At 34.5% G+C, this 25,830-nt stretch overlaps 1 protein-coding gene across 1 annotated transcript in view; it reads right to left on the minus strand.

Annotated features, from left to right (window-relative positions):
* Positions 1-601: 601 nt before the first annotated feature.
* AK7 (adenylate kinase 7) overlaps positions 602-25,830 on the minus strand; it is a 26,229-nt gene continuing 1,000 nt past the window's right edge. The window contains exons 2-17 of the mRNA XM_026079450.1: positions 25,416-25,742; positions 24,243-24,351; positions 23,361-23,455; positions 22,505-22,615; positions 18,736-18,819; positions 18,050-18,138; positions 17,428-17,518; positions 14,948-15,025; positions 14,046-14,195; positions 12,354-12,482; positions 11,692-11,863; positions 10,054-10,182; positions 8,978-9,046; positions 6,965-7,162; positions 3,690-3,910; positions 602-1,123 (exon numbers count right to left, since the gene is read on the minus strand). Coding sequence (XP_025935235.1) covers positions 956-1,123; positions 3,690-3,910; positions 6,965-7,162; positions 8,978-9,046; positions 10,054-10,182; positions 11,692-11,863; positions 12,354-12,482; positions 14,046-14,195; positions 14,948-15,025; positions 17,428-17,518; positions 18,050-18,138; positions 18,736-18,819; positions 22,505-22,615; positions 23,361-23,455; positions 24,243-24,351; positions 25,416-25,742 — 2,220 coding nt within the window. The 3' untranslated portion in view covers positions 602-955. The remainder of the gene's footprint in view (positions 1,124-3,689; positions 3,911-6,964; positions 7,163-8,977; positions 9,047-10,053; positions 10,183-11,691; positions 11,864-12,353; positions 12,483-14,045; positions 14,196-14,947; positions 15,026-17,427; positions 17,519-18,049; positions 18,139-18,735; positions 18,820-22,504; positions 22,616-23,360; positions 23,456-24,242; positions 24,352-25,415; positions 25,743-25,830) is intronic.

Consider the following 25,830-nt stretch of genomic DNA (forward strand, 5'->3'; position numbering starts at 1 on the left):
TGGCAGCAGTGACCCCATCTCTACCATGGGTTAATAGGACAGCATTTGCACTCCATGGAAAATCCTAGGTGGGAGTACCCTAGGGCCTGATTTCTGGACCCAAAAGAGTAGATAATAGAGTTCTTACAAGTTATGTAATCAATAGGGAAGATCTTATCCTCCTACCACTACAGGTAGTTATCACTCACTCATCAGTCATCGATGTTAAAACAATTAAACATTTCTTCCTGCTTAAAATGGCACATAATACTGATGCATTCATTTTAAGCTTTTGTTTAGCTAATAAAAATGTTTCTTTTCATTATAACACAGATTACTTGTTAATATATTTCCTAGGAAACTGAGTAAGAATAGCAGTACAGTAATAATGGTGGCCAAGTTTTCATCTGAATTCACTGTAGACCCTGCTTTGAGCAGAAGGTTGAACTAAACTTGAGGTACCTTGCAACCTGAATTACTCTGCAATTCTATGGATTTACTCTTGAGCTTATCTGTGTATTGTGAAAGGGATTATGAAAGAACTTTCTTTGATCATTACGATTACAGGTAGTGTTGTGCCTAGAACTGTATAAGCAGTGTGGAAACTGATGTCCCTCTTTCTGCAGGCCCCTATGTCACTGCAGAATTGGCAGGGTACATAAGAAGGGCAGGGAGAGAGCTCACACACCAGGACCAGTTCTAATAGTAATTCTTCTCTCCTGTTACTGCATAGTAAAATTAGATGATCCCCTTAGTGGTAACAAAGTGTCAAACCATCTCATAAAGAGTAGCTACAGTATTCTTTGATTTTAACAGTAATTATTGCTCTCCTGAATTGTAGGTACTAACCACTAATGAACTGTAATTATGAAAATGAGAAAAAGAATCTAAGTCCTTATGTTATCAAAGATTCTTTGGGTCTAAGTGAATATTTCCATTAAGCTTTTTCAAAGATATTTAAGAAAAAAAAATGTAATCACCTTACCAGAAAATCGACTGGATCATCTGGCCTGATCTTACAGCATTCATTCAAACCTTGCGTAAGTGTGGGCATGACATGTTTCATTAAATAGTTTCGTAATGGAACGGACTGGGCCTCCAGTAACTCTTCTTCTTGTCTCTTCACTTCCGCCAGACGTTTGTTCTACAAATAATGAACAAAAGAATAAAGAAGAAAATGTATAGCATTTACCAAATAGCACTTGACTAAATAATAATGGTGGCCTAGAGAAATAATAGGAGTTAGAAACCACGGATAAATCTTTAAAACCCACATTTAACAGCACAATTATGAACTCCTTTTTAAATTTGGATCATAGGGCATGCTGAGGAAAGTGAACTGAGCATGATGAAAGCTGAAATAATGTATCTAGTAAAATTATTTTATTACTCTCTTTAACACCYAAAGGAAAGGTTATTCTGTTTTACATGCTCCTATTTCTATAAGATATTTGGCAAAATTACTGGGAAACACTAGTATGTATCACTTCAAAAATTACTGTTATTGCAAATGCAGATAATTTCTTGACGGTTCTTTGAACTGGGGGCAGGAGAGTGTTTTAATTCTGAGAAGAGCCTTGACTCTCTAAATAACTGCAAAATGCCTCAAAATTCTCTTTTTTTAGGCTTTCATTTATGTTGTTTTTGAGGGGAGGAGAGCTCAATACACTAAAAAGCCAGTGAATTACATCTGTTTACATCAGCTAAAATTATTCTTGTATTCTGGTCAAATCCAATACAATGATTACACTCAGAAAGTAGGGGAAAAAAAATCCTTGAGTTAGCCTTCTATTTAATAGCACTTAATAGCATCTGTACTTGCAATAGTTTTAGCCAGAAGATTACTCAAACATTTATTGTACTCTCTTCTCTCATYGTATTCAACAGTAGCCTGAGTCATAGATAGATACAACAAGCAGAAGAGACTCTGAAGAAAACTCTGAAGACTGCTCTTCTGTACTCAAGGATGATACAAAAGCCATGTTCCAATAAAACTGATTTACCTGATTCATTCAATCCAGGAGCGATATTCAATAAATCATCTGGTCTTTGGTCACTCTACCCAGAGACTGTAGCTAATCTACAATCTCAAGGGTAAATGAATAGTTGCTTAGATTTCCTGAGTACCTGCCTATTTAAGTGCACATTTTATCTAAACACCTACTTTAGCTTCAAATAATGTGCAGTTTGCTTTCCTTAAAGTCAGATGGCTTTGAATTGAATGTAGATAAAAATGTGTTAACTATCCTTGCTAGCCTTTCAGACAATCTTTCTGGAGAGCACAAAATGCTATTTAATCTTGAATGAAGCTGAAAATAAGCATAGAGATAACAAAGAAAACTTAACTCTTGTATTTACAAGCCCACAGCAGAGCAACATAAAAGCTTGTTTAAAAGTGAGCAATTTCAGGGTATTATGTGCAGGGTATGCACATTCAAATGTAAGAAAAGAGTTCCTCCTCAGAATGATCAATTTGTTTTAAATATCTCTAAAAGGAGACAACAGAAGAGCTGCCTTCTGGGGAAGCAGCCTGACTTTGGGTGAGAGCAAAGAAGTTACTGTAGTGTGCGTTTCAGGTTACTTACCTAAAATGCCCTTAAGTGTGGCAAAGTAAATACAAAAAAAAAGCATCAGGTGCAAATCCCGTGAAGTGAGGTACCCTAAATACTAAGTATTTATTAAAGTATTAGCAAACAGAAAGCATCCTTCAGACTGCATCAGGTATTCCTCACTAAAAACCTGCTTAGCTCTTAACCTTGTTTCTCCTGCAGGCTGGGAGTGCAGAGAGCTCCAGTGCAAACTGGAATAGTGATCAGACAATGTGGAGTTAAAAGTCTTTTTTTGAAAGGCATCTTCAATGGCTAAAGACAATTTGCTAAAACAGAGGATGGAGTATGTCAAGGAAATATGAGCAAAAGCACCTCTTACTTGAATTTAGACTTTCTATAAATTATTTGACAACTATATATAGAAAATATATCAAATTATAATAGTACATATTTAAAGACCAACCCAGGAATACCAGAAGAAATATCATTCACATGCTTCAGGGCATTTTCCAGCCTCTAACTACTGGAATTTATATGGAAACCTTTAAACTTTTTTTTTTTTTTAATCATTCCTCTCAACAGATGATACAGCCTTTGTTAGAAACAGAGGACAAAGTCAGACATCTCACTGATCTAGTCTACTTTCATAGACTAGGGTTTAAGCACTGTGCATACCTAACATCCTGAATATTTCTCAATGAAGTAATAAGGATGATAAATAAGACTTTGTCAGCTCCATAGAAATAAAGTGAACAAAGTGCAAAATTCCTAGAAGATTGGTTATGGAAAGTCATCACTGTAAAAAATTTACAGTGGATTATAGCAGATATTTATAAATGGTAAAATAAAAGAGCTATAACACAGCAATAAGAAAAGGAGGATCAGAAAAGTTAGTTTAAACATATGCTGATATAAACATGCAAACAATACTATGTCTGTAATTGAATAAAGACTATGTTCTTTAATTAGGGCCTCATCATAAAGGTATTGTGAGCCAAATTCGAAGTACGATATAAGGAACTAGAGAGTATATGCCACATTTTCCAAGTATAGCAGCATATGCCACATTTCCAAGCCTAACAGATTGCTGGAAGCCCCTTTGCTTCTACTTTTTAAATCACACAAATAATAATGGTTTCCCAGAAATATGTATTAACCTACCCACTCTTCCCATTTTTCCTTCCTTTCAGCCCTTTCCTCAGCTTCTTTACGCTCTCGCTCAGCTGCTTCTTCAGCTTCTTTGGCAAGACGTTCCTCAGCTGCTTTGCGTTCTAATTTTTCCTTTTCTTCATCTGTCAAACCATAATTCCGAGGTTCCCCAATTTCTTTAATGATATCTTTTACAATAATTCTGTTCTCAGGATCTTCAAATTTGGCTACATCTTTTAAACAATACAAGAGAGAAATTTTCAGGGCTTTTGTCAAGTATCAGTTATCATCGGTGAACAACTGCAAGACCTAACAATATATGGTGTCCACGTTGTTTGAATTTTCCATTATAAGGTGTTGTTTTCAAGTGTCTATAACTGCCAATTTTTTGCTGTATAAAATAAATTTTCTATGCCTGAGTTTCTTTAATAGTTTCAGCTAAAATAATTTGTCTTTTCAAGATGATGTTACAGAGAAATGTATTTAAATGATTTTTTTAAACTGTTTTGCTCAGCAGTTGCAGCTTGCCTAAGTTTTGAAACTTGAAAATGAGGTCATCGAAGCATCTGAGATGTTCCTTCAGCCAGTCTTATGTCAGATCATCCAAACTTACGAAACTGTAAGCTTCTGAATCCCACCCTCTCTGCCCCACAGGTTGCACAACAGACTGATAGAATTTGGCAACAAACTCTCCAAAGTTCATTCATGCACTGTTTTTGAATGTAGACCTATCTCTAGTTAAACTCTTACTATGTTATACCTACAAAGCCAATCTGTAGCTTCACCTAGGGGCATAGGGTCTGAGCAAGATCTCTTTCATTTCATTACTTCTCGCTTTTAACTTTGGAGGCTATTTGGGGATCAGACTTGCAAAAACACTCAGAAAAATGGAGACTGTCTCCAGGGCTTTCTGGGCTCTGTGTGTATTTCGTGTGGAGGCATCTGGCAGAAGGGGTATAGAAATGTACATGGAAAGGAAGAAAAGAGGGAATTTCAGGCATACAGAGATTAAAAATACAGAGGTAAAGATGGTAAGGGATTGGGGGTGTAAAGGCACAGAAATGGCTAAGGAGAGCAAGCAGAGAAAGAGGAAAAAGCAGAACAACTAGAATACAGAATTTAGACTAGAATCTAATAGTCCTTAGTATACATTCCTCTGCTTTATGAAGTTATTTTGAAAGCCATTGGCAAAGGATGCTTCTCATGTCTTTCTAAGCACTAATTCTGACAGAACGTAGGAGGCCATTACTAATGCCATTGTTCCAGGAGATGATGCAGTTGTGATTTGGACCTGAGGTCCAAAATCTGCTAATTATCCAAGGCAGGAAGATAACATAACTCTACATGATAAAGTTTCTTTTTTAGTTTCTTCTATCAAAAAATCAGGAATTACATTCCTGAAGTATTCCAAATTAAAATAATTTTAAATTTTCTATGTCAAGCAGTCCATTATTTCTGTAATTTTAGCTGCAACTGGATATATGAATTACATTGCAAACTATTTTGCACTAATGAGTTCTTAGAAATACTTTAAATGACTATTTTCTAATCATTTAAGGTACTTAGAACTCTGTCTGCACTGAATTTGAGCTCTCAAAGACTGCAGTCTTTTCTCAGATGGCCGAGCAAGATTTCAATGCAAATGTTACAGTAATCATAATTAATTGCATATCTACAAAGATAAATGTCTTTAAATAAAAATAGGGTTAGCACTGATCCTAATCGAGAGGAACCACCACCAAAAAAGGAGTTCATAAATTAAATTTTCAAAGCAAAGTACCATTATAATTTTAACATGCCTTTTTGTAGATGATCTAACATGCTTGTGTGACTGTTTTCAATTTGCAGATGAGAAAAACAAGACACAAAGAAAACTGACTTACAGAATTCATGTAGTGAGTCACTATAGAAAATAAGGGTTTCCAGAATCTTGAAGCCCACTTCTTTGTACTAATTGTATTTCAGACTCAGAAAAAATAATAAAAAAGCAATTCATATGACCATATGTTATGATTTTCCCAAATTAATATGGAAGTAAGTTTTGATTAATTCAAATCAATATTTAAAGAATCAAGCACAATTCTTCAACCAATCCCTGCTGAAGTCAGTAAACCCAGCCAACTTCCTTCAGGATATGACTGAGAAAACAGTCAAGTCTCTGTTTAAATCTGGTATTAAATCCGATACGAAAAACAATAGCATCAGCTGAAGAGAGCAGAGCCAAACTAATATTTACATCCTATCATCTCCTTCCTTCTGTAAATTGAAAGATGGTAAAATAGAATTTAGTGGAAAACTGCATGAGAGAATAAGCAGGACAGAATATAAAAATCACTCGGCAGAGGTATAATATGCACCTAGATACTTGGAAGGGGAAAGACAGAAGCGTAATTTAGGAAGAATTCTAAACCTAAAATCATCATATTAACACACCATTTTTGTCCACAAGTATATTTCCTTACAACACAAGTACGGTATTATTCTCAAGATAATCTCTATAATGACTGGCATTACATAAAGAAGAAGAGAAACTCAATTATCATTCAGGCTGTTCCATAATTAACTTCTCATAACCCATCTCAAACAGGGACATTCTTAATATCTCCAATTTGATTCTAGTTCCAGGGTTTTCCCCCTGTTCTCCCCTTCTTTCTTTTTTTTTTTTTTCCCTCCTCTCCATAGCCTAAAAAGAATTTTCTAAAGAGTGCTGTCACCCTGTTCTCATTGTCTTGAATGTACAGACTGTTTTGAATGAACAGACAGATCAGGATTTCTTGGAGAATGCGTAAGAAAGAAATTTTTTCCTACATAGAGGTATAGTACAAAACAGGAGCAGTACAAAACTTCTGCCCTAAGTCACTAATCATTTTCTTTCGTACTTCATCTATTACAAATTTCCCACATAGTATCATGGCACCTGAGGATAAATCTAAATTAAAAAAGTATAAGCAATTTCAACATTGAAATACCATGAAATATACTATCACAACAATACAGAAGGATGCCAGTGCAGAAGTCTGCAACCTATGTCAGAAAATCATTTTGGTTATTTAGCCTACAATTAAAATGCAAATTTTTAAAACAGGTTAACTGTTTGAACCAATGAGAATGACTCAGAATTTTTAAGGGCATACAGATATTTCTGCAGATATTCTTAAATGCTTATTGAATATTTATTATTAATTAATATCAATATTAATATTATTAATTAGAAATATTGCATATGTATGTACATTTACTACATTATTTCTAAAGAGCGTATGTAATTTTTAAAAATTATTTCATACCAATAATCTGAGGATGTATTTCAAGTTCATCAAAATAGTTGAGAACAGTCTCATCTTCTGTGTTTAACTCTCTGAAGAGATTAAGAGATCTCAGGAACTGGTCCTGAGTATAATGAGTTCCAGCAACAACACTCTCCGGGAGATTCATTATTCTGTTTTTAAGGAATTCATCAGGTGCAGTCAAAGAAATAACAAATTCTGTGAAGAAGAACATATTTTCTGAGAATTAATTTCTGTGCCATATACTATTATTTTTCCTCCTTATTACCTATTTTAAACCATAAATTAACATAAGTAGATGTAAATTGTATATATCTTTATACAGAAGTTCATTACAAAATGCCTTATATTCAACGTCTCCATTTAGAGCAAACCACCAGTATTTATTAAGAGGAGACATGTCCAGAAAGGAGTTGCATGTTCCAGTTTCACCAAATTCTTTCTCAGCAGTATCAGCAAGACTCTTCTTCTTTAGTGCAGCCAAAGTAGCAAGTGACACTGGAAAATTTAACAACTCATTTGTCAAAAATTTGATCACCCTATACTATGATTTTTAATCTTATAAACAAAGGTATCTCTGTTGAATTAAAGTAAATTAAAATAAATTCAAACAGTGCTTTAAGCACACTATGCCACATGCCATAAAATTTAGCATCAGTTATATTTGTAGTACGCTGGTAGAAAGGAACAACAGAAAGCTTTCAAGGATACATAAAAACTGTATCTCCCTACTATACTTCAAAAGTCTCATATTTATAGTTTAATTAGGCTTAATCTTGCTCTATTTTATCAACTCAAAAAAATCAAAAGAATTTGTGCTTTGTTAAATATTAACTCATATAATTTTGTAACAATATTTTCCTTGTATTTCTGTCTAATATCATTAATGCTATTGAAACCTGTTAATTTAACAGGAAAAAAAAATAATCAGGAAATCATTCTTCTGACGCCAGTGAGAAATTTACAGACTCAATTACAGACAGCCCTCGCCCCCCAAAATGCCCCCCCCCCAAAAAAAAGAAAAAAGAAAAAGAAAAAAATTATTTTCAACTCATTCAGTTTTCTAAAACAAGTTTTCTCCAAGGTTGAGAAGGTGTCTTCTTAAAACAGATCCCATGCCTGAAGTCTGTTATGGGAGACAAAGTGGTATTTCTGCAACCCATTATAATAATTCACATTTTCTACTTCAAAATGCTGACTAAAAGTGCCACTGTTTATGAACAAAAGAAATTATTTACTCCAGAAATTCATAAGTGGTCAAAATCTTATTAGAAGTCGTCTTTTTGAATCAAACCTTTGTCCCATTCACATAAGTGCTATAAGTCCCATTCACTAAGGAATTTTTCAGAAAGTTCTGGATTTTCTTCACTTCCACTGAAGCCGTTAAATTACCATGCTGCAAAGAACACTAAGCATTTTAGAAATTCAACCTTTACAATGCTTAAGTGTATGCATCTTATAATGCAAAATATGCCAAATGTATTGTTCAAACGTAATCAGAACTTCCAAAGAAATCAAAAAGAGTGAAAACACCAGGAAGCAGTCATTTCTGCATAGATCAAACCCATCCTTTTTTAATTCCCAGTTTAACTGATGTATTAAAATCAATTTGGTAACGTCTTTCAAGATATCATATTAAGAAGTACAAGGAACTCTAAAAAGGGCTAAAGATAAACATGTCTTTTTAATATGCCAAGTTCAGGGGCTCATGTTTGTTCCATTAATAGTTGCTGTAATCACAACAAAGGCAGCCACTACTATTGTTATAAGCAAGCATTTGATGTGCCATCTTCACAAAAAGAAAGCAAGAAAAAAAGGCACCCACAAACCAAACCAAAACCCTCCTTTTGACTAATTGTTCACTTTCAAATAAAAGGGCAGCAGCATAACATGAATTAGATATTTCTTTTATGTTAAATAAAATGTGAACAGATGGAGCGGTATTTCAGACTTCTCGTTGGTGGTAGCAATAATTTGAAAACTCCTCTGTTTATAAAAATCTGTCAAACTTACCAGGTGTGATTAATTTATCACATTTAGGTATTTTGCCTTTAATTTCCTTTTCCTCATCTTCATCTTCCACTAAAACAAAAGAATAAATTGACATTGTCATTTGAATCAATAATATCATTGCATTTGCTAAAAAGGTGCCCAGCACAAATATAATTTTGCATATGTTCAAATTATACTGTTTTGTAATTAATCTAAACTGGACCCTGATTTAGAGAGGTCATTAATGCTGCCAGTCACCACAAAATTCTCCTATGGGACACTAATATTTATTCACCTATACAGCAGAAGTATATGCATACATATGCAATTTAAAAATGTGTCCGTAGCATTGTTCTGACCCTGGTCTCTCCTCCTGTCCCATAAATTCTTCTGCTAAAAACAGAGTCAGGGCTCCGAATACAGAGTAGAAACAGTTTGCAGAAGTATGGTTAAAATGGTTTCTGCCTCCAAGCAGTCTGCTCTTCTCCAGCTGAATAGTCAGCTCAGGTGCCTGAAGAGCATCAGCTGAACATGGTAATTTACAACCTAACATATTAAGATAAACAGGACTGATTTTTGTTTTCTTTAAACCTCATGCTGTAATTTACATATGTAGATAATACTTGGTCCTAATGCATAGACAACGCTTGCTCAGAGTCTGAAGACTAAATTACTGACTGTGTGTGTTGCAGAGCTCCACTGAACTCCTATCCACTGAAGCTGAGATACCCACACAGAATGTGCATCGGCATACTGGCTGGATCTCCTTGTTAAGCAGCCCTTGCATATCATGAATAAATTCTGCCTTAGAAGCATGCTTAGGTGGAGTAGTCCAACACAAAACAATACAGTGTCTGCCATATTCATACATTTACTTATTACTTTGCCAGCAAAGATAGCCTGAAAAATATCTTGCTTAAATTAAAAAAAACATTTGTTGCAATCCTTTTTAAATTTTGAGCAGCTTGTGAGAACAAGTATTTTGTGTGTCCTGCACAGCAATTATTGCCGTGTTGATAAACAACTAATATGGCAATGAGAAATATAATGATAATGACAACATTAACAGTAGCAAAAACAAGACCAGCAGTACTTACAATTAAAAAGATCTTTTGCCTGGTCATAGGTTTCTGGGAACCCATCCAAAACATATCCCTGATTTCTACAAGGCATAGTTTTAAGCTTATCCTTTGTGAATTTAATAACATACTGATCATCTAGATGACCTAAAACACAAAGACAGTTAATAGGTACATGGTTTATAGAAAAGAGATATCTGAAATTTTACTAACCTTTTCATTAATTTATCAGAGAAGCTTTTATTTAGGCTCTAAAAATAATTATACATTTTGAGTAACTATTTGTATGTTACATGTTGCCAGAGATCTACGTAGTGTGTAGGTATAAATTAAACTTATTAGTGTTTACAAGGACATAAATATTAGAACTCTAAGGATACTAAAAACTGAACTAGATATTTTAGAATAACGCAATAGGGTCCCAAGAATTTTTAAACTTTCTTCAGATTTTAATAGAAGAAGCAAGGAGGCATTTATAGAGAGAGAAAAAAAATGTGACAAAGCAATCATGTTTTATATCTACAATAAACAATAAGACTTAAGAATAGCCTTGCAACACAAATGTGAAATAGGATTTACAGGTTTCACTTTCAGATGAATAGACTGAGGTACGAGGTGGTCTATTAATTTGGCCTACATTGTTGAGCAAATGTGTGACAAAAAAAGCTTGGTCTGCCCTGATTTTTCCTCCTCTTGTAACCATTGACTCCAGTTTCCTACTTTATTATTCTTCAGCTTTTGAAAGTCTTAATTAAATATTTATAAAACATTGTAATCATCAAAGTACTTTACAATTTCAAAAGACATTATTATTTTAAACAATAAAGCAAAGCATGCAGAAAAGATGTTGCCATAGATCTCATTACTGAAATCTTTGGATGAGTTACAAGTACACTGCTTTGCAGATACATCTGATCCTGATCAGGTAAAACTGTAGTGATAGAATGCATTTTAAGGGGTATCCCTCAATGAAAATGTTAAGACTAAGTCAAAAACCCATGACTTTGGTTCATACATAGAGGATAAGTAGTACTTTTGAGTAATGGCAATTTTTATGGCACTTTTTCAATCTGCAGACTTTACGATTCTTGAATAATTGCTATTTACTCATTGGAGATGTCCAAAATGAGGTATAAAGAATTTAAAAACAATCTCATATGACTGCATACTAACTGCTTTTCTCACTGGAATATTTTTCTGCTTTGCAGTTATGATTAAGAAATATTTCACTAACTTTTTACTTCATATTACATTAATTGTGTTCTTAGTTATGAGAAGATGATGTAATTTAGAAAAAGAACTGGACAAGAATCTAAAGATTCTGAATACTCAGTTGTTACTTATTTGTCAATTTATAGTTTAAAAATAATTATATAAAATGTACAAAAAAGTAGACAGATAAAACATCTACCATTAAAAAACCACCACAGTATTTAAATATATAGCTTTTAATAGCTGAATTGATTAAGATATTTTTTATACATGTACAGCCACACACATTTCAATATAGTTGTATAATTTCACAATTGTATTTGAATTTTTAATAAGGTAAATACAAATGGAGTAGGCATGATTCTTGCTTTTAAAAGGATCTACAAGTTCCAAGGGACAAATTTGTTGCATTATTTGCTATTTGTATAGGGTTGCACTAGTTACCTAAATCCCATTTTAGTACTTGGTGTTTCCTACTCCCATTCTGCTCCATGCTTTCTTTGATTCCATCTAATAACTCTTGTGCTTCTTCTACATTTTCACCCTCCTCTTCATCATCATCTCCCTCTTCTTCCACATCGTCTGCTTCTACTTCTTTGGGAGCCACAATTTTCTCCTGAAGACAACAATATGAACAGACTCAGAAATATTATGGCTGAGTTTCATTTTATACACAGATATAATAAAAGGACCACTCCCCCCCCCAACAAAAAAACCCCACTCCATTCTATATCTTAATTTCAAATATGTTYCTGTACAGTAAAGTAGTGAGCAACTTGCAATCACTAAAAAGACCTGAGTGCATCCCCCAGAGGTGATAGTATGTCAAAAGATCTTTCCATTCTAAAGTAGATTACTAAAACTATTTAGGTTTTTTTTAGGTCAGAAAACTGAGAAAGCGAGTTATGTCAACAGCCATACCCAAACTTACAAAATAATTAGTGTATTCTCACTTCTCAATACATTGTGTTGGATATGGTTGTTTCCTATGGTCATTCTTAAACTGCTAAATCATGGAATTCTAATTAATTTTAAAATAATGCCCAACATTTTAAAATCACAGACACTAAAATAATAACAATACTAGAAAACAGTTAGCAACACACCAGGTTTGCTATTGCTTCAGAAATCACATCTTTTATTTTAATGTGATGTAGCTTGTAGTGCTTGCAGAGGTTTTCAGCAATGGTAGATTTCCCAACTCCAGGAGGACCGTGAATGTAAATTTTGAAAGGCTGCAAAAGAAAGATAAAAATTTAACATCATTCAAACAAAATGGATCATTTTATTTAAAAGGAACATTCTTTTCCCTATAACTAATAGGAATAATTATCCTTAAATAATTAAAGCTGAAAATACATTTTAGTTTATTTTACACTAAGTATTTATCATGTCCTTGAATATCTCCTATATCTTCCACTGACTTTGAGTTACACAGTTATTTAACTTAATGGTACAATTTCACCTTTGAAGAAATAGTGTAGTTCTACTTACTAAACTCACAGACTAACTTATGGTGGCGCTATTAGGGTATGAATGATCAAAAGGGACAAAACATAACTCCATAAACAGAACAAAATAAGACATCTTAAACCTCAAGCTGCAGTGGATTTTGGAATGACGTGGCAGATATTTTACTATGCAAATGCAATAGCTCCATTCCCCAACTCAGGCAGAGTCGGGGTCATCACAGTGGTTATTTTAACTTTAAAAATTTCAGCCCCATCATAATTCCAAGTTACTAACGATTTCTCCACTTTCTGTTTAACAAAGATTCAGCCTATTATCCTGACAGAGGTTGAATAACTGTAACCACTATGTATATATTTAGTAAATATATCATGCAACAACGTAACTCAAAACCATACATGATAAACTTGCTATCCTAATTCAGGAAGTCTGACAGTGCAAACTCTGAAACTTCGATAGAGTGGTGGTCTAGCAAACAAAGGTCTAGCCAGCCTTCTGCCTCCTGCTTGGCATGCCTATAGTTTGTGTTGAACTTTTTGAATTACATACATACACACATACACACACAGATAGAGCAGTTTAACCCAAACTCAGACCTGAAAATCCTTTCTGATGTATGCAGATACTTTCAGTGAATGACTTCCAACAAACAATATAAGTTGTATTTTGTTTTACACTTCCTGAATCCATCAAAGTTTTAACAAGATTTAGACACTAAACAGCTTTATCATACCAAAGGCAAACAACAGTTGTATGAATGCAAGCATTTTTCTGTAACTTTAAATAACTATTTCCCTATACAGCTAAATATTTAGAAGTTCTGTATTCAGGTAACAGAAAACAGCAGAGTTGTTCAGGTCATTACAAAATGGAGGGGGGTAAAATGACAGTTATATGGCAGTTGAATATCTTGATTCACTAAGTATAACGAGGGACACAAAATACTCTCCTAACTACTGAATCTATTATATAAAAAAGCTTAAATAAAAAGATATACTTATTGCATTTTAAAAACAAAATATACCAGGGATGTCATATATATTGCATACAGAAACTAGTTCCAGAGCAGCAGCTTCTCCATTGGGAAGCTTATTTTCACTTACAGGGTTTCAGTTTTAGGCCAAACAGAAAGAAAATTGTAGCTGACAGTTTTAACTAGTATTCTCTTTAAACTTCAATGTAATTTTCAGTTTATATGTCCACTTACTTTGCTTCTCTATCAGTCTCCCAAGTGTTGTCACTTAAAGAAGTAAAAGTATATGTTTATATAATCACTTCTGTTTGAAAAAGAGGAAAACACTTTAAAATAGCATATGCCAAACCATTACCAGTAATCCTCGACTTTCCTTGTATTCTTTGAGGATTTCTTCAATGTTCTCCACCAATCCTCTCTGAGCTACCCACTTAATGTTGAAATTGTCTTTCAGAAACATAGCCTCCATTCGTAGGTTCACAAGCAACATATCCAAATGTGATTGCTGAAGGAGCAAAAGTACATTTTGTTTTACAGACTTAAGCTATGCATGTTAAAAGGGCAATGTTGGTTACCTTAAACTGAAGACTGSGATGGACTGGAGAGAACAGAAAGAATAAAAGCATAGGAGAAGAAGGTTTTTGCACAAAGCAAACCAGAAATGCTAAGCTTTTTTAAAAATTTAAAGATCTTTCAATGTGCATTTATATTTAAGTATTCTCATCAACTATTGGAATAGTAACCACTGAGCAATTATTCTGCACTATACAGAGGTTCCATATTATTGCAGGAAACAATCTTTTTCATAAATCTATCAAGTATCATCTTAAAACTGGCAGGAGTCTCTTTCTTCTGCCTCCGTGAACAGTTTATTCCAGATAAATACATGAATATAACATAATTTACATGTGTTGTGTTCATCAGCCTTAGTAGCACCTCATTATTAAAATTTTTGTTTGTTTTTATGATTTTGTGTAGGTTTTGTAAGAGTGCTCCTGTATGCTCAATGCAGCAGTGACATCAATGTTTCTCTGCTTTTCTAAATCAGGCTGTAACTCCACAAAATTCTCTGTTCTAGGATGGTTAAACTTTCAGTTTATTTATTTTGTAAGTTTAAACATACTGTAGATACTTTTTTAGCCATGTTTTAGGGTTATATTTTTGTACTGAAATAAATAAGGAAATAATACATTTCATGTTACCATACTTTAAGATTATATCCCTTCCTTAAGTAATAAAAGAAAAAAAAATACTAACTGTTAACTCTTTGCTCAAGAATGCATTTTCTCTTGGAATCATCTCAATTTTTCCAGGTCCAGCATTTTTGCTGATACACTATCAAGAAAAAAAGTATAATACATACATAAATTCAGATTCTTTGAAAAAAGTGAACAGGATTTCTGGAAATATCTGTGTTTTAAATTTTACTTTACACTATACCTGAAAAATCAGTATACTGATTTGGAACACCAACATTATGATATTAACTTTAATATTAGTATTAAATACCTCTGTTTTGCTATATATCAAGCCCTCTGTATTAAAACCCCCAAGTGTTCCAAAGCTCTTAAATCCATATATGACTTCCTACTGCTAAGATCTAAGCAGAGACCTATTTTATTTCCCAGCACTTCCATTTCAGATTCTTGAAACATTTAATTCTGTTGAGAATCAGGATAGGTTTCAAGGTCAATGGAACAACACCAATAACTCTCCATATTAGTATTTTCATTGCATCTGTAGATAGATAAGTTGTTAGTTATTCCTACAGCCCTTTAACAATAACTCTAAAAAAAATGACTAGATTTCATAAAAACATAAGAATGGCTTTACAGGACCAGATCAAATCTACAAATATCCCAGGGTTCTGTCTCCAATAGTGGCTGTTAGTGGATGCCTAAACAAAAGCAAGAACACAAAAAGCACATATGATACTCCTTCCTAATACTCTCCTAGCCTTTAGCTATTTTCATCTCAGAAAATTCCTAAACTAGAAACGGCTGCTGTGTACTTAGTAACTCTCAAGCTATTTCTCTCCCACGTACTTCTCCAGTCTTCCCCTGGGCTGGTACAGCTCCCAGCCAAGGTAGCTCTCCGCAGAACTCTCTACTGATAACTTCCTGTCACTACAAGAAATGTCCATTTACTACTGCCCTCTATTTCATATCTTTTAAACAATCACATACTCATGAAAAGACCCACTCTCTTTTCCTAGGGTGCCCAGCAGCTTCTCAGCTGCTTTTGGTGAAGCACTGTTTTGAAAGCCTTTGAGAAATTCAAGTAGATTACATCAGCTCACTCATCCTTGTTCATATTTGCTGGTCACTTCAAAGAACTTCAGTAGGTTTCCAAAGTAGGTTTTTCCTTAACAAAAGCCACATTGACTCTTCCCAAACAGATCAATTGTATCTGGGTGTCCTTTAATGCATTTACTTATTACTGTTTCTAATAACGTACCCGGTTATTGGCCAGTGGTATTACGCATACTGRCCTGTAATTCCCCAAACTTTTCAGGAACCTTTCTTATATTGGCATCAAATTTATCATGCATCAGTCTTCAAGTGCCAGGACAATGCTAAGCAGGAGGTTGTACACGCGAATTAGCAATTAAGTTATTTCATAACTCTTTGGTGAATACCATGAGATTCTAGTGATTTGTTAGTGTTCACTTTGTCAATTCATTCTATAACCTTTTTTACAGTCACTTCAGTTTTATACAGATCCTCTGATGAGTCAACCATAAAGAGATCCTGAAACATCAAGATGTTTCCAAATTCTTATCCACACACATTAATACAAAGCATCTCTGCTATCGCCTCTTCTTTTCTAAGTGCTTCTTTTATACCATAACCATCTACTGGCCTTATAGATTTTCTGGCAGGCTACTGGTTCCTGAAGTGTTTGAAGACAGACTATTCAGTTTGATTCTTTTTTGACAGTTAATCTTCATTTTTTTGTTTCCTGCCAGGTTTTGTTCCTGCCAGGTTTCCTGCCAGGTTTTACGATCCTTTCTATTTTCTTCATCCGGACATAAGTACAACTTTTTGAAGGCTGCCACCTTGTTTCACTCAGCCTACAGTTTAACCATGGCAATTTTCATTTTCTCTTTCTCAAGCTTTCCTTTATGGGTAGCATGCAAGCCCTGCACTTCTAATAATGTAACTTTCAATAGCCTCTACCCTCCTCTAAGGATTTAATATTTTTAGCCTCTTTTATGCTTATTTTTATGTAACAGGTGCACATTATATATTTTTTTTGTGTTCTTATGGTTGACCACAACTGCACTGAATATTTTGACCTTTGTTTCTTCCAAAGGAATGTTGACTAATTGCTTTATGGTCACTTAAACAAATTGGAAGATATTTTGTTTTTCCAAGCATCTTGAAATAAAGTTCAGAAATAATCTGAATATCTTCCTACCAAATCAAGGGAAAAACATTTTAAAAGACTTTGAACATCTAATTGCAGTACTGTGAATCCCATAACAATATCTAATTCAGCAGAGCTTTCTTAGGTAACTCTTCTACTGAAGTTACCGAGACTTTTGCCAAAAGCCAAAAGCTTTGCAGAATCAGGTCCAAATAATGCATTTTGTTTAAAGGACAGAGTCTTACAGAATTTCAAAATATTTTTTCTATCATTTGTTATACAGGATAATTCAGGAAGGCCCAGAGACATCTACTATGTATAGCTTTCAAAACCTTACAAATATCTGAAAAAATAATTAAATCTCTTACCTTTATTAATTCTTTAAGAGTGTGCATAGATTCATCTACTGCAACTATGTAGTGAGTCTTTGGCCTATGGTCTGCTATGTTTTGTAACACCCTAAAACATAGCAAGTACAGTCAAAGTAACAATAGTTAGGGAAGCAGATTGGCAGATTGGGCTTTTATCATTAAACATGTTTCAGAAACAGTCCAAAGACAAAGGATACGTAGGGTCTTGGAGAACTTTTCAGAACATGACATTTTCATATATATTTTCCGTCATAAGAAGCACAACTAGATATTCTGCTTGGCCAAAAGTCCCAAGAATAAAAAGCAACATCTTTAGAAAATATTAATTAAGCTACTGCAGAGCCCATGATCAACTTCTGCACCAGTTAACTGATACTATGTTCTAGTTTCAGTATTGCTAGTAATTTCTTAAAAGCACAGCACCAGTGCAAGTCAGATAAAATTTCCAGGAGGCCTACCTAGTACTAAAGAAACTGAAATCTCTCTTTGACTCAACCAGAAGAATCAAATAGTGTTTTAAAAACCYGTTATCTAAAAGCCTCACTGCTCTCCTGGCAGATTTAGTTTTGTTACCTAGCTGGGAATCAATCATTTTTCAGGTGAAACTTTATCTACTTACGCTGCTAAATCAAGAACATGAATGGTTGGAATAATATTGTTTCCATCTCCAAAAACAGGTATTGCAGGAGTCTCACTAAGCCAAGCCATCTGAAAACACAAATGGGGTATGAAGTGAGAAGGAAAAGATTACTTTTAACTAGAGCTGAAAAAAAGGAATATTTGTGTGCTTGGCAAACCTAAGTATTCAGGATTTTAATATTCAGTTTCTTGAATGATTAATGGAAGCTGTAGTAAAGAAAACAGTTCTGAGAAACGCTGACTGACAGCTGATAAAAACAAGAATCTTTTTTTAAACAGTACTCCTTGGTCTTGAAAAAAGGTTGTTTTTAGTACTTTGTATCCCAAATAAAAAAAATGCTTGGGAAAAAAAAAAGAATACAATATTGAAAAGACAGACATTTTTCCCAGTTCTTGCAGACCATTAATATAGCAGACATATTCTAACTACACAGTGCATACTGGGATACTGTTCAAAAACTAGGGAAAAACTAAAAAGAGTTTAGATCAAAAAAAGTGGAAATAACTTTCACTACAGCTAGAACACATTTCTAAAGGAACAAATTATCAGTTCTGTTCATAGAAGCATTAAGTTTATGATACCAAAGCTATTAGAAATGCATTCCATTCCATTGCAGTTTACCCTTAGAAATTAAATTAACCTTCAAAATTATCTTGGATGTCTACCTTAAAAAAGTAATGCAAGATTCCTTCTCCAGCTCCATAAAGAAGTCCTGAAGCAACAACATAAGTTGAAAATTTATGTTTGTTCTGTGAAATAAAATCAACAAGAAAGTTTTTATAAAAATATGGTATTGTAAATCGGACAGTGGCTTACCCTGAAACTTCAGTACTCGAGTCCTATATAGGAAGTGCTTAAATTATATCACTTAAGGATTGAAGCCAGATCAAATTTTACATAACTTTTAGTTATATGTCATATTACTAATATTTCCTCAAAAGGAATGTTGCTATCAGAACTGATCTGTCTACATTTGAACAGATATTCTAAAAAAATCTTAAGAGTTGAGAAATTGGAAATAAGTTATGTAATTCAATGAAGCATACAGGATAACTTGTGCTTCAATATTCTAATTTCAGGGAAAATAATTCTGAAAACCCTTGAAGCTTTTCTTTATTGCCATTATACTTGTATTTGACTTTCTGAAGACGTGGGAAATGCTGGTTCATACTTTTATAATCACTTTACATTCATTTTGAGATATAATTTTAAACAAAATAAGTGGACTGTATCAGTGTCTTCCTAAACACAGATCATGATCAACCTCCAAATTTTTTGCTGATCATTATGCAAATCCTGTCATAAATTTGTCTCTTGTGTTTATGTAAAATGTTACCGCTTAGATCAGTGTTGAAGATGGCTGTACATAGAATATAAACACTTTTAAAATCAGCTTAATGATGAAAACTTTGAAGTGAATCTTTTAAATTAGGACCAGTCATTCTGAAATATTTAAAACTGAAACAAAATCATTAAGCAATTTTCATGTTGTAAAGATCCTAGATAATATCTTATCTACATAACACTAATTAACCTGCATTTACCACAAGAGGCAGTAAATGCCCAGATTTGATATCTATTTTTTGTGAAGAAAAAAAAAAAAGAAGAAGCATCTTTTGATATCATCTTTAAAGTATTTCAGAAACTTAAAACTAAGAACTCTGTCAGCCAATCTTTGATTATGGAAGCAAAGTATTATATGAAGGGATGTCATGTTATACAGCAATGTATTTGTATCTGTGTATGCGTTTTTATGCATCTACCTACAAAATTAAACTTTGTAATAAAAACTGCATCTCAACTCAGTTGAATGCAACAGTTTTTTAGTAATTGTGTAAAACAGATTAAAATCACAAGAGATCACAGTTGGCAAAAGGGTTCCAGAACTTAGTTTTCTTGTGTGATACTATGACAGAAAGTAACTGGTTGTACCCAGAGAGCAGCAACTCCCAGCTTTGTGGACTATACACATGCCCCAGGAGGAGACATGCTGTAAGTTCCATCTCCTGGAAGGAAAAAACTGCCTCTTGTGAAAGCACAGGAGAGGCCATTTGCCATCTCCTCTAAAGAGAAGGTAACAAGCAGGATTTTCCTAGCATATGCCTTTGCAGTAAGTTTTGTGCCATTTGCGGAATACAAACCAGTTTGGCATCCTCTGCTATAGCTCACTGAAACACAAACTTTCAACACAGGTCCAGGTCATTGGTAAAGACCTTCAAGCTTCTGTGTAATATTCATTAAAGCCACTAGATGTCACATTCTAGCCATTATAATAAGTTTTGGAGTTTTGGTGGGTTTTTTTTTTTCCCTAGTAAAATGATTGAGGTGGGAAATAGGTCAAAACTCACGGACTCAGGAACTGGGGCACCACTGAACACACAGCTGGGAAATGGAGAGATGTTCTATCTGGGGTAATGTTCCTGCAGAGTTTTGAGTTCAGCAGGACCTTGCAGACAGTGGCTTCTCCCAGAGAAAAGCTACACAGCCTGGATCCCCAGCCACACAGGTAAAGGTTGTGGTAAAAGCAAAGAATTTCAGCTCACAACTCCTGCTGAATTTAAAGAAAAATATAGGTGGGAGATATCCTAACTGAGAGGGGTAAAGTCTTGCCTAAGCTGTTGGAATGCGCTCCAAATGGAGGTAAGGAAAGGGCTAAGAAACCCTTCCATTCTTAGGGGCAAGATCTTGTCTGTATGACTGACCTGGCTGCTGAATCCTAGCATTTTCTGCTGAGCTCTTTGCAGGACAGTGGTTACACTGCCAATCAAGGACCTTTCTTTCATAAATGGCACATTCTCCAGATGCCACTGAATTTAGGTATTAGTAAGAACTGTAATCCAGAAATCTTCAGCTATCAACGGAGTGTGATAATTCTGATCTGCTGAGAACAGATGCTTAAGAGACTTCCTGTTCCAAAATACTTCCAGGAACTAACCAGGGTCAACGATACCCGTTGATGCAGGCCCTGGAGGAAAAAGGGCTCTATCTGGAAGGCCTACAAGAGGCATATCTTCAAAATACTCAAATGGCAGTACTTAGTGGAACAATCTGTAGTAGTACGTTGTCTTCTTAACAGACATTCAGCAACTGCAAACATTTAAAAGCTAATTGTATATGAATACCTTTATTAGCTTGGTTATGTAGTGATTCAGTACTTAAGCATACTCAAACAAATTGAGCCAATGGTTCCTCTATGTGCTATTGGCAGCAGAACTCATTACCAAGTTCAGTGGACCTTGTTGCAATTTTCATGTTTCTAATATTACAAGTATGAGTTATTCCACAATCTTCAACCTCCACGTTAGTGCAGGAAAAGTAACAGTAGTTTACCACTCTTTTTTTTTCAAGTTGTAATACAAATTTTGCTGGTGTTCTGTACTGTTAAACCCATGTAAGAACAGAATACAATTTCTAGTGCTCTTTCCTCAGCAGGGCATAAGACAACAATTTGTATATTCAATTCAGAGCAAAAATAATCTTCTCTTTTCCTGTATAATTAGTCATATAAATTTCTGTTATGGATGCTGAATTATCTCATTTTTACCTACACCTCACTATGGAAGACTGCTAGCACACAAAGAGAGTAACCAAATGCCTTCATTACACAGCATATTTCCTTGTCTCCAGTTCTCCTTCCTAACCTCCACAGACTCTAGAGACAACAGTGCCAATTTTCTCAAGCCGTGAAGCAGGATCTGAGCCACTGTTGTTATTTATTTAATAATAACTCCTAAATGCACAGAGGTCTGTTCTCTAAGAAGATTAATAGTCTAATCAGGCAGAGACAAATGAAGGTGAAGGAAATGAATATAAAACACATATAAAGTGATAATATTCACTCTAGTTATTCTGGGTCAGCTCTTTGGTCACAATTTTAAAATGATTTACAAGGGTGGATTAAAATCAACAAGCTCTCTGCTCCATGCGCTTGATCTATCCAGGAACATGCTAGGTGCAGCCCAAATTACGAAAGTATTTGCCAGAACATCATCTAAGTATTTCAATGAGACACATAACATGCTAATATTTCAAGACAGATGCCACTTTTCTTTAAAACTATGCTAATATCACTTTCCTCTACGTTCTTTCATCCTTGAGCCTTCTTTCCCCAAACAGGCTCCAACTTCAGTTTTCTCTGATACAACTACTGAAACAATTTTTTTTTTTTTTTAAAATGAGGTAAGCATCATTTAATCACTACCTAAGGAAAAAAGACAGAATTTGGAAGGTAGAGATTTGCATTATGTGGACACTTATGTTTCAGAAGACATTATTGCCTTCTTTGTACTCGATATTAATAACGTGTTATTTGCATTCATCAAGAGAATAACATACCCTTAAAATTTATTAAAATTGTTGGTAACTTCTGTTATTAAGATAATGAACTAAGTAAAAAGACCCAACAACCTGTACTTAAGCAAATCCTTTACATACAATTTTTCCAAGTTTGAGAACAAGTTTTTCAGCTTTTATGTGATCCATAAAGTTAGGATGAGATTTTCTTYTGCGATAATCTTCATCAGTAAAAGCAATTTCTGAATCCTCCTAGGAAGGAAAAACATGAATGTTATGCATCCCTTAAACAACAATTTTTAAAGGCCAAAATGGTTAAAAAGTTAAACAAAATTCTGGGTTTTTTWAATTTGAAATTCTTAATACTTTATCATTTTGAAAACATCAATAGTTTGATATTTTCTCAGCAAACTTTTTAAAGAACTTCTTATATTTTAAAAAACATGGAAGTTTATATTACATATAGCATTATATAAACATGAAAAACTTTGAAAATGGCTACAGATAACATTTACGTGCACAATTTACATAATACTTTAAATTCAAGAATTGCAATAACATGCTACAAAGTGATGTACAGGAATCACCACATGATTCCTGGTGATAATCCCACATCTATATATACAGATATATGCATTTATCCATATATACACTGGTTAAAGTATGTATTTCACTAAAAATACAGTAAATTCAGGATTTTGTATGACTGAAAGACAGCACATATTGTGGTTAGCATAGGTCTTGTCTCTTGCCAAACAGTCCCTGATGTTTGCACGTAAGCCTCCCCACTCTTTGTGGTCCAGTGCCTGAAGCTCTCTGACTAGTGGAGTAAATTTATCAATTTTGGCAGCAAACAGTGGTTCAGGTGCAAGGACCACAAGTAAAACAGACTTGCTGAACCTTATTTGCTAGTATGGAGATGCATACTGAAACAGTTTAATTGCATACATTTAATAGAAAGCATTCAGTGAAAAAGAAGTGTTTTTTTATTGCTTACTGGGTCAAGGGGTTTGCTTTTTGCCCAGCTCATTATTGTTGAAATGAGGATGAATATCTTCAGTGTCTCAAAATGCTGCATCTCTGTACGTAGTGCTGTTTAATAAAAGAAAAGGATATTTTTATTGTAAACTGTATTACTCAAACAGTATTTTTGCTTTATATAAAGGTCCCATATAGGCAGCTATATTATAATCTTCTACATGATATCCACTTTTTAATCAAATACTCCTTACTTGGCTTGGTATAAAATGAATGTAATAAGTAAATAAAGAAAATAAATAAACAAATAATGATATGCCAATAAAGAATTACATTAACAGGAGGGGAAAAAAGAAAACAATCTATACCAGGAAATGATTCATCTCTATTGACTGCTGAGATACTGAAAGAAAATAAGCATTTTGGGTTTTTTTCCATCGAAACAGAATAAACCACAGAACTCTAGAGAAAGTCTCCTTATTTTAGTTTAGAGGAAAATAGTTTATTAACACTGGTTTTCACTGCAGTTTTGAGTCAAAATATAGTTAAAATATAAAATATTGAAACATTATTTGAATATCACAGGAGCAAATTTTCTACCCACTTTCTGATTCATATAGATAAGATGGCAGTGGATAGTTATTAATGGAAATAACTGCCTACACAGATATGTCACTTAAGAGTGTTGGACCATTCTATGACAGCTTCTCAAACTTATGTATTCTAGAGTGCCTTCCAAGGTCCCTTGCTAAGTAATTGAAAAATTCATGCAGCATATCTCCATCAAGGAACCTTGTTTTATATTAAACTATAAATACCAGATTATTTCATTATACATCTACAGTAAATTCTGATGGCTGTATAGCAACCAACTTTCTATTCAGCTGATGGCTGTACTAACCAGAGGCAGCCCATGTTGCTTCTTCAATTTGATTTGCATCCTCAGTGATATTATATAAAATGACCTCGCACTCAAGCAAGTGACTTAAAAGTTCTTTTCGAGAAGAGACCTGTGGAAAAAAACAGTTAGAATCCTTCATTAAAAAAAGAAAGAAAAAAAGAAAATTTATACAAAATTCCTTTTCTTTTTAAGTTTAACTTACTGATAGAACGTAGTTTTCTCACACGTAGACTTCTGAAGAGGATGTTAGAATAATTTATAAGACTGATATCGAACTATGTCAGTCAGATAAAAGTAAGGCCGATGTATAAGTTTAATATTGAAACATCTAATCTACAACATACATTAATATAGTTCAAAAAGAGATAAAATTTTAAGTGGAATTTTAGGATTTATATCTTCAGAGCAATTGTGAGTATCAAAAAGATATCCATGTTTTTTGTAGGTATTTTTAACATCGATCAGCTGGCAGAATGGAGGTCAGAAAAATGTCAGCTTCTTTGCAAAATAAAAAATAATTTCATTCAACAAAAGTATGATATGCAGTATGATAGGATGTTGTCTGCGTCCCTCCAACAAATGCTCTGCATGAGAGCAGCAATTAAGATTAAATACTACTAGCCATGATTTTCTGATTGAACAACTCAGCTATATAGAAGTTCATATCAAAATTTTCAAATGTTTGAAGAGATTCCCCCTTTAGTTAACTAAACTTTGAATGTATCTTTGTACAAAGATGTAGGTATTCAGAACAATTAGTCACTAGTGAAAGTAGTGTTTTCAGTGTAGTTAGGAAGGGAAGATACTGAATTTGGTCCCAGCACCAATATGCTTAAAATGATGCTAAAATACATAGGAGAGATGAGAGAGATACCTGATGTGTGTGTTTTTAGGGAAAAAGAAAGCAGGCTTGTGGCTCATGGGGTAGATGATGTCCTGTCCAAACTGGTCAATTTTTTAATCTATTTTAAGTCCATGGAGTCCCTTAATTTTAACATTTGCTGGATCAGACCCAACAGGGAGTAGATGACTGTGCAGGAAGCAGAGGTAATAAAATACATGTATAAAGCTTCCTGCAGCAACAAGAGACCATTAACACGGGTCATTTTAAATGACTTGCAGTATTTCTGATGTTGTCCGATGGTGACCTGAAATAATAAGACTATCACTTACTGCATAGGTTTCCTCTGCAAAAGACGGTTTATTGCTCCCTGCTTTGGAAAGCGTTCCCACTATTTGGTAGACTCCCTCCTTTGGCCTTTGGCCTCCTTTCAAGTTAGGAACCTCGGCATCGGACGCATTTTCATCCTCCTCCTCCTCCTCCTCCTCCTCCTCTCCCACGTCTTCAAGCGATGCCCCAACGACACATTTGGATAAGTACTGCAACACACGAGACGCGCTCTGTGCGCTGGTGTGCGCCGAGCCACGCGCGGCCCCCTCGGCCCCGGGGAGGCGCGGACACGCCGCCCGCTCGCCCCGAGCCTCCTGCTGCTGCTGAGGCTCCAGCAGCGGTGTCCGACCCGGTTTGCGGCCCCGCTCCTCGCCCCCGGCTGGGCCTTCTCCGCGGCACCACCCGGCCGCCGCCGCG

The sequence above is a fragment of the Apteryx rowi genome, unplaced genomic scaffold, assembly GCF_003343035.1.
Source record: "Apteryx rowi isolate R43461 unplaced genomic scaffold, aptRow1 scaffold_5, whole genome shotgun sequence".
Taxonomy (NCBI): Eukaryota; Metazoa; Chordata; class Aves; order Apterygiformes; family Apterygidae; genus Apteryx; species Apteryx rowi.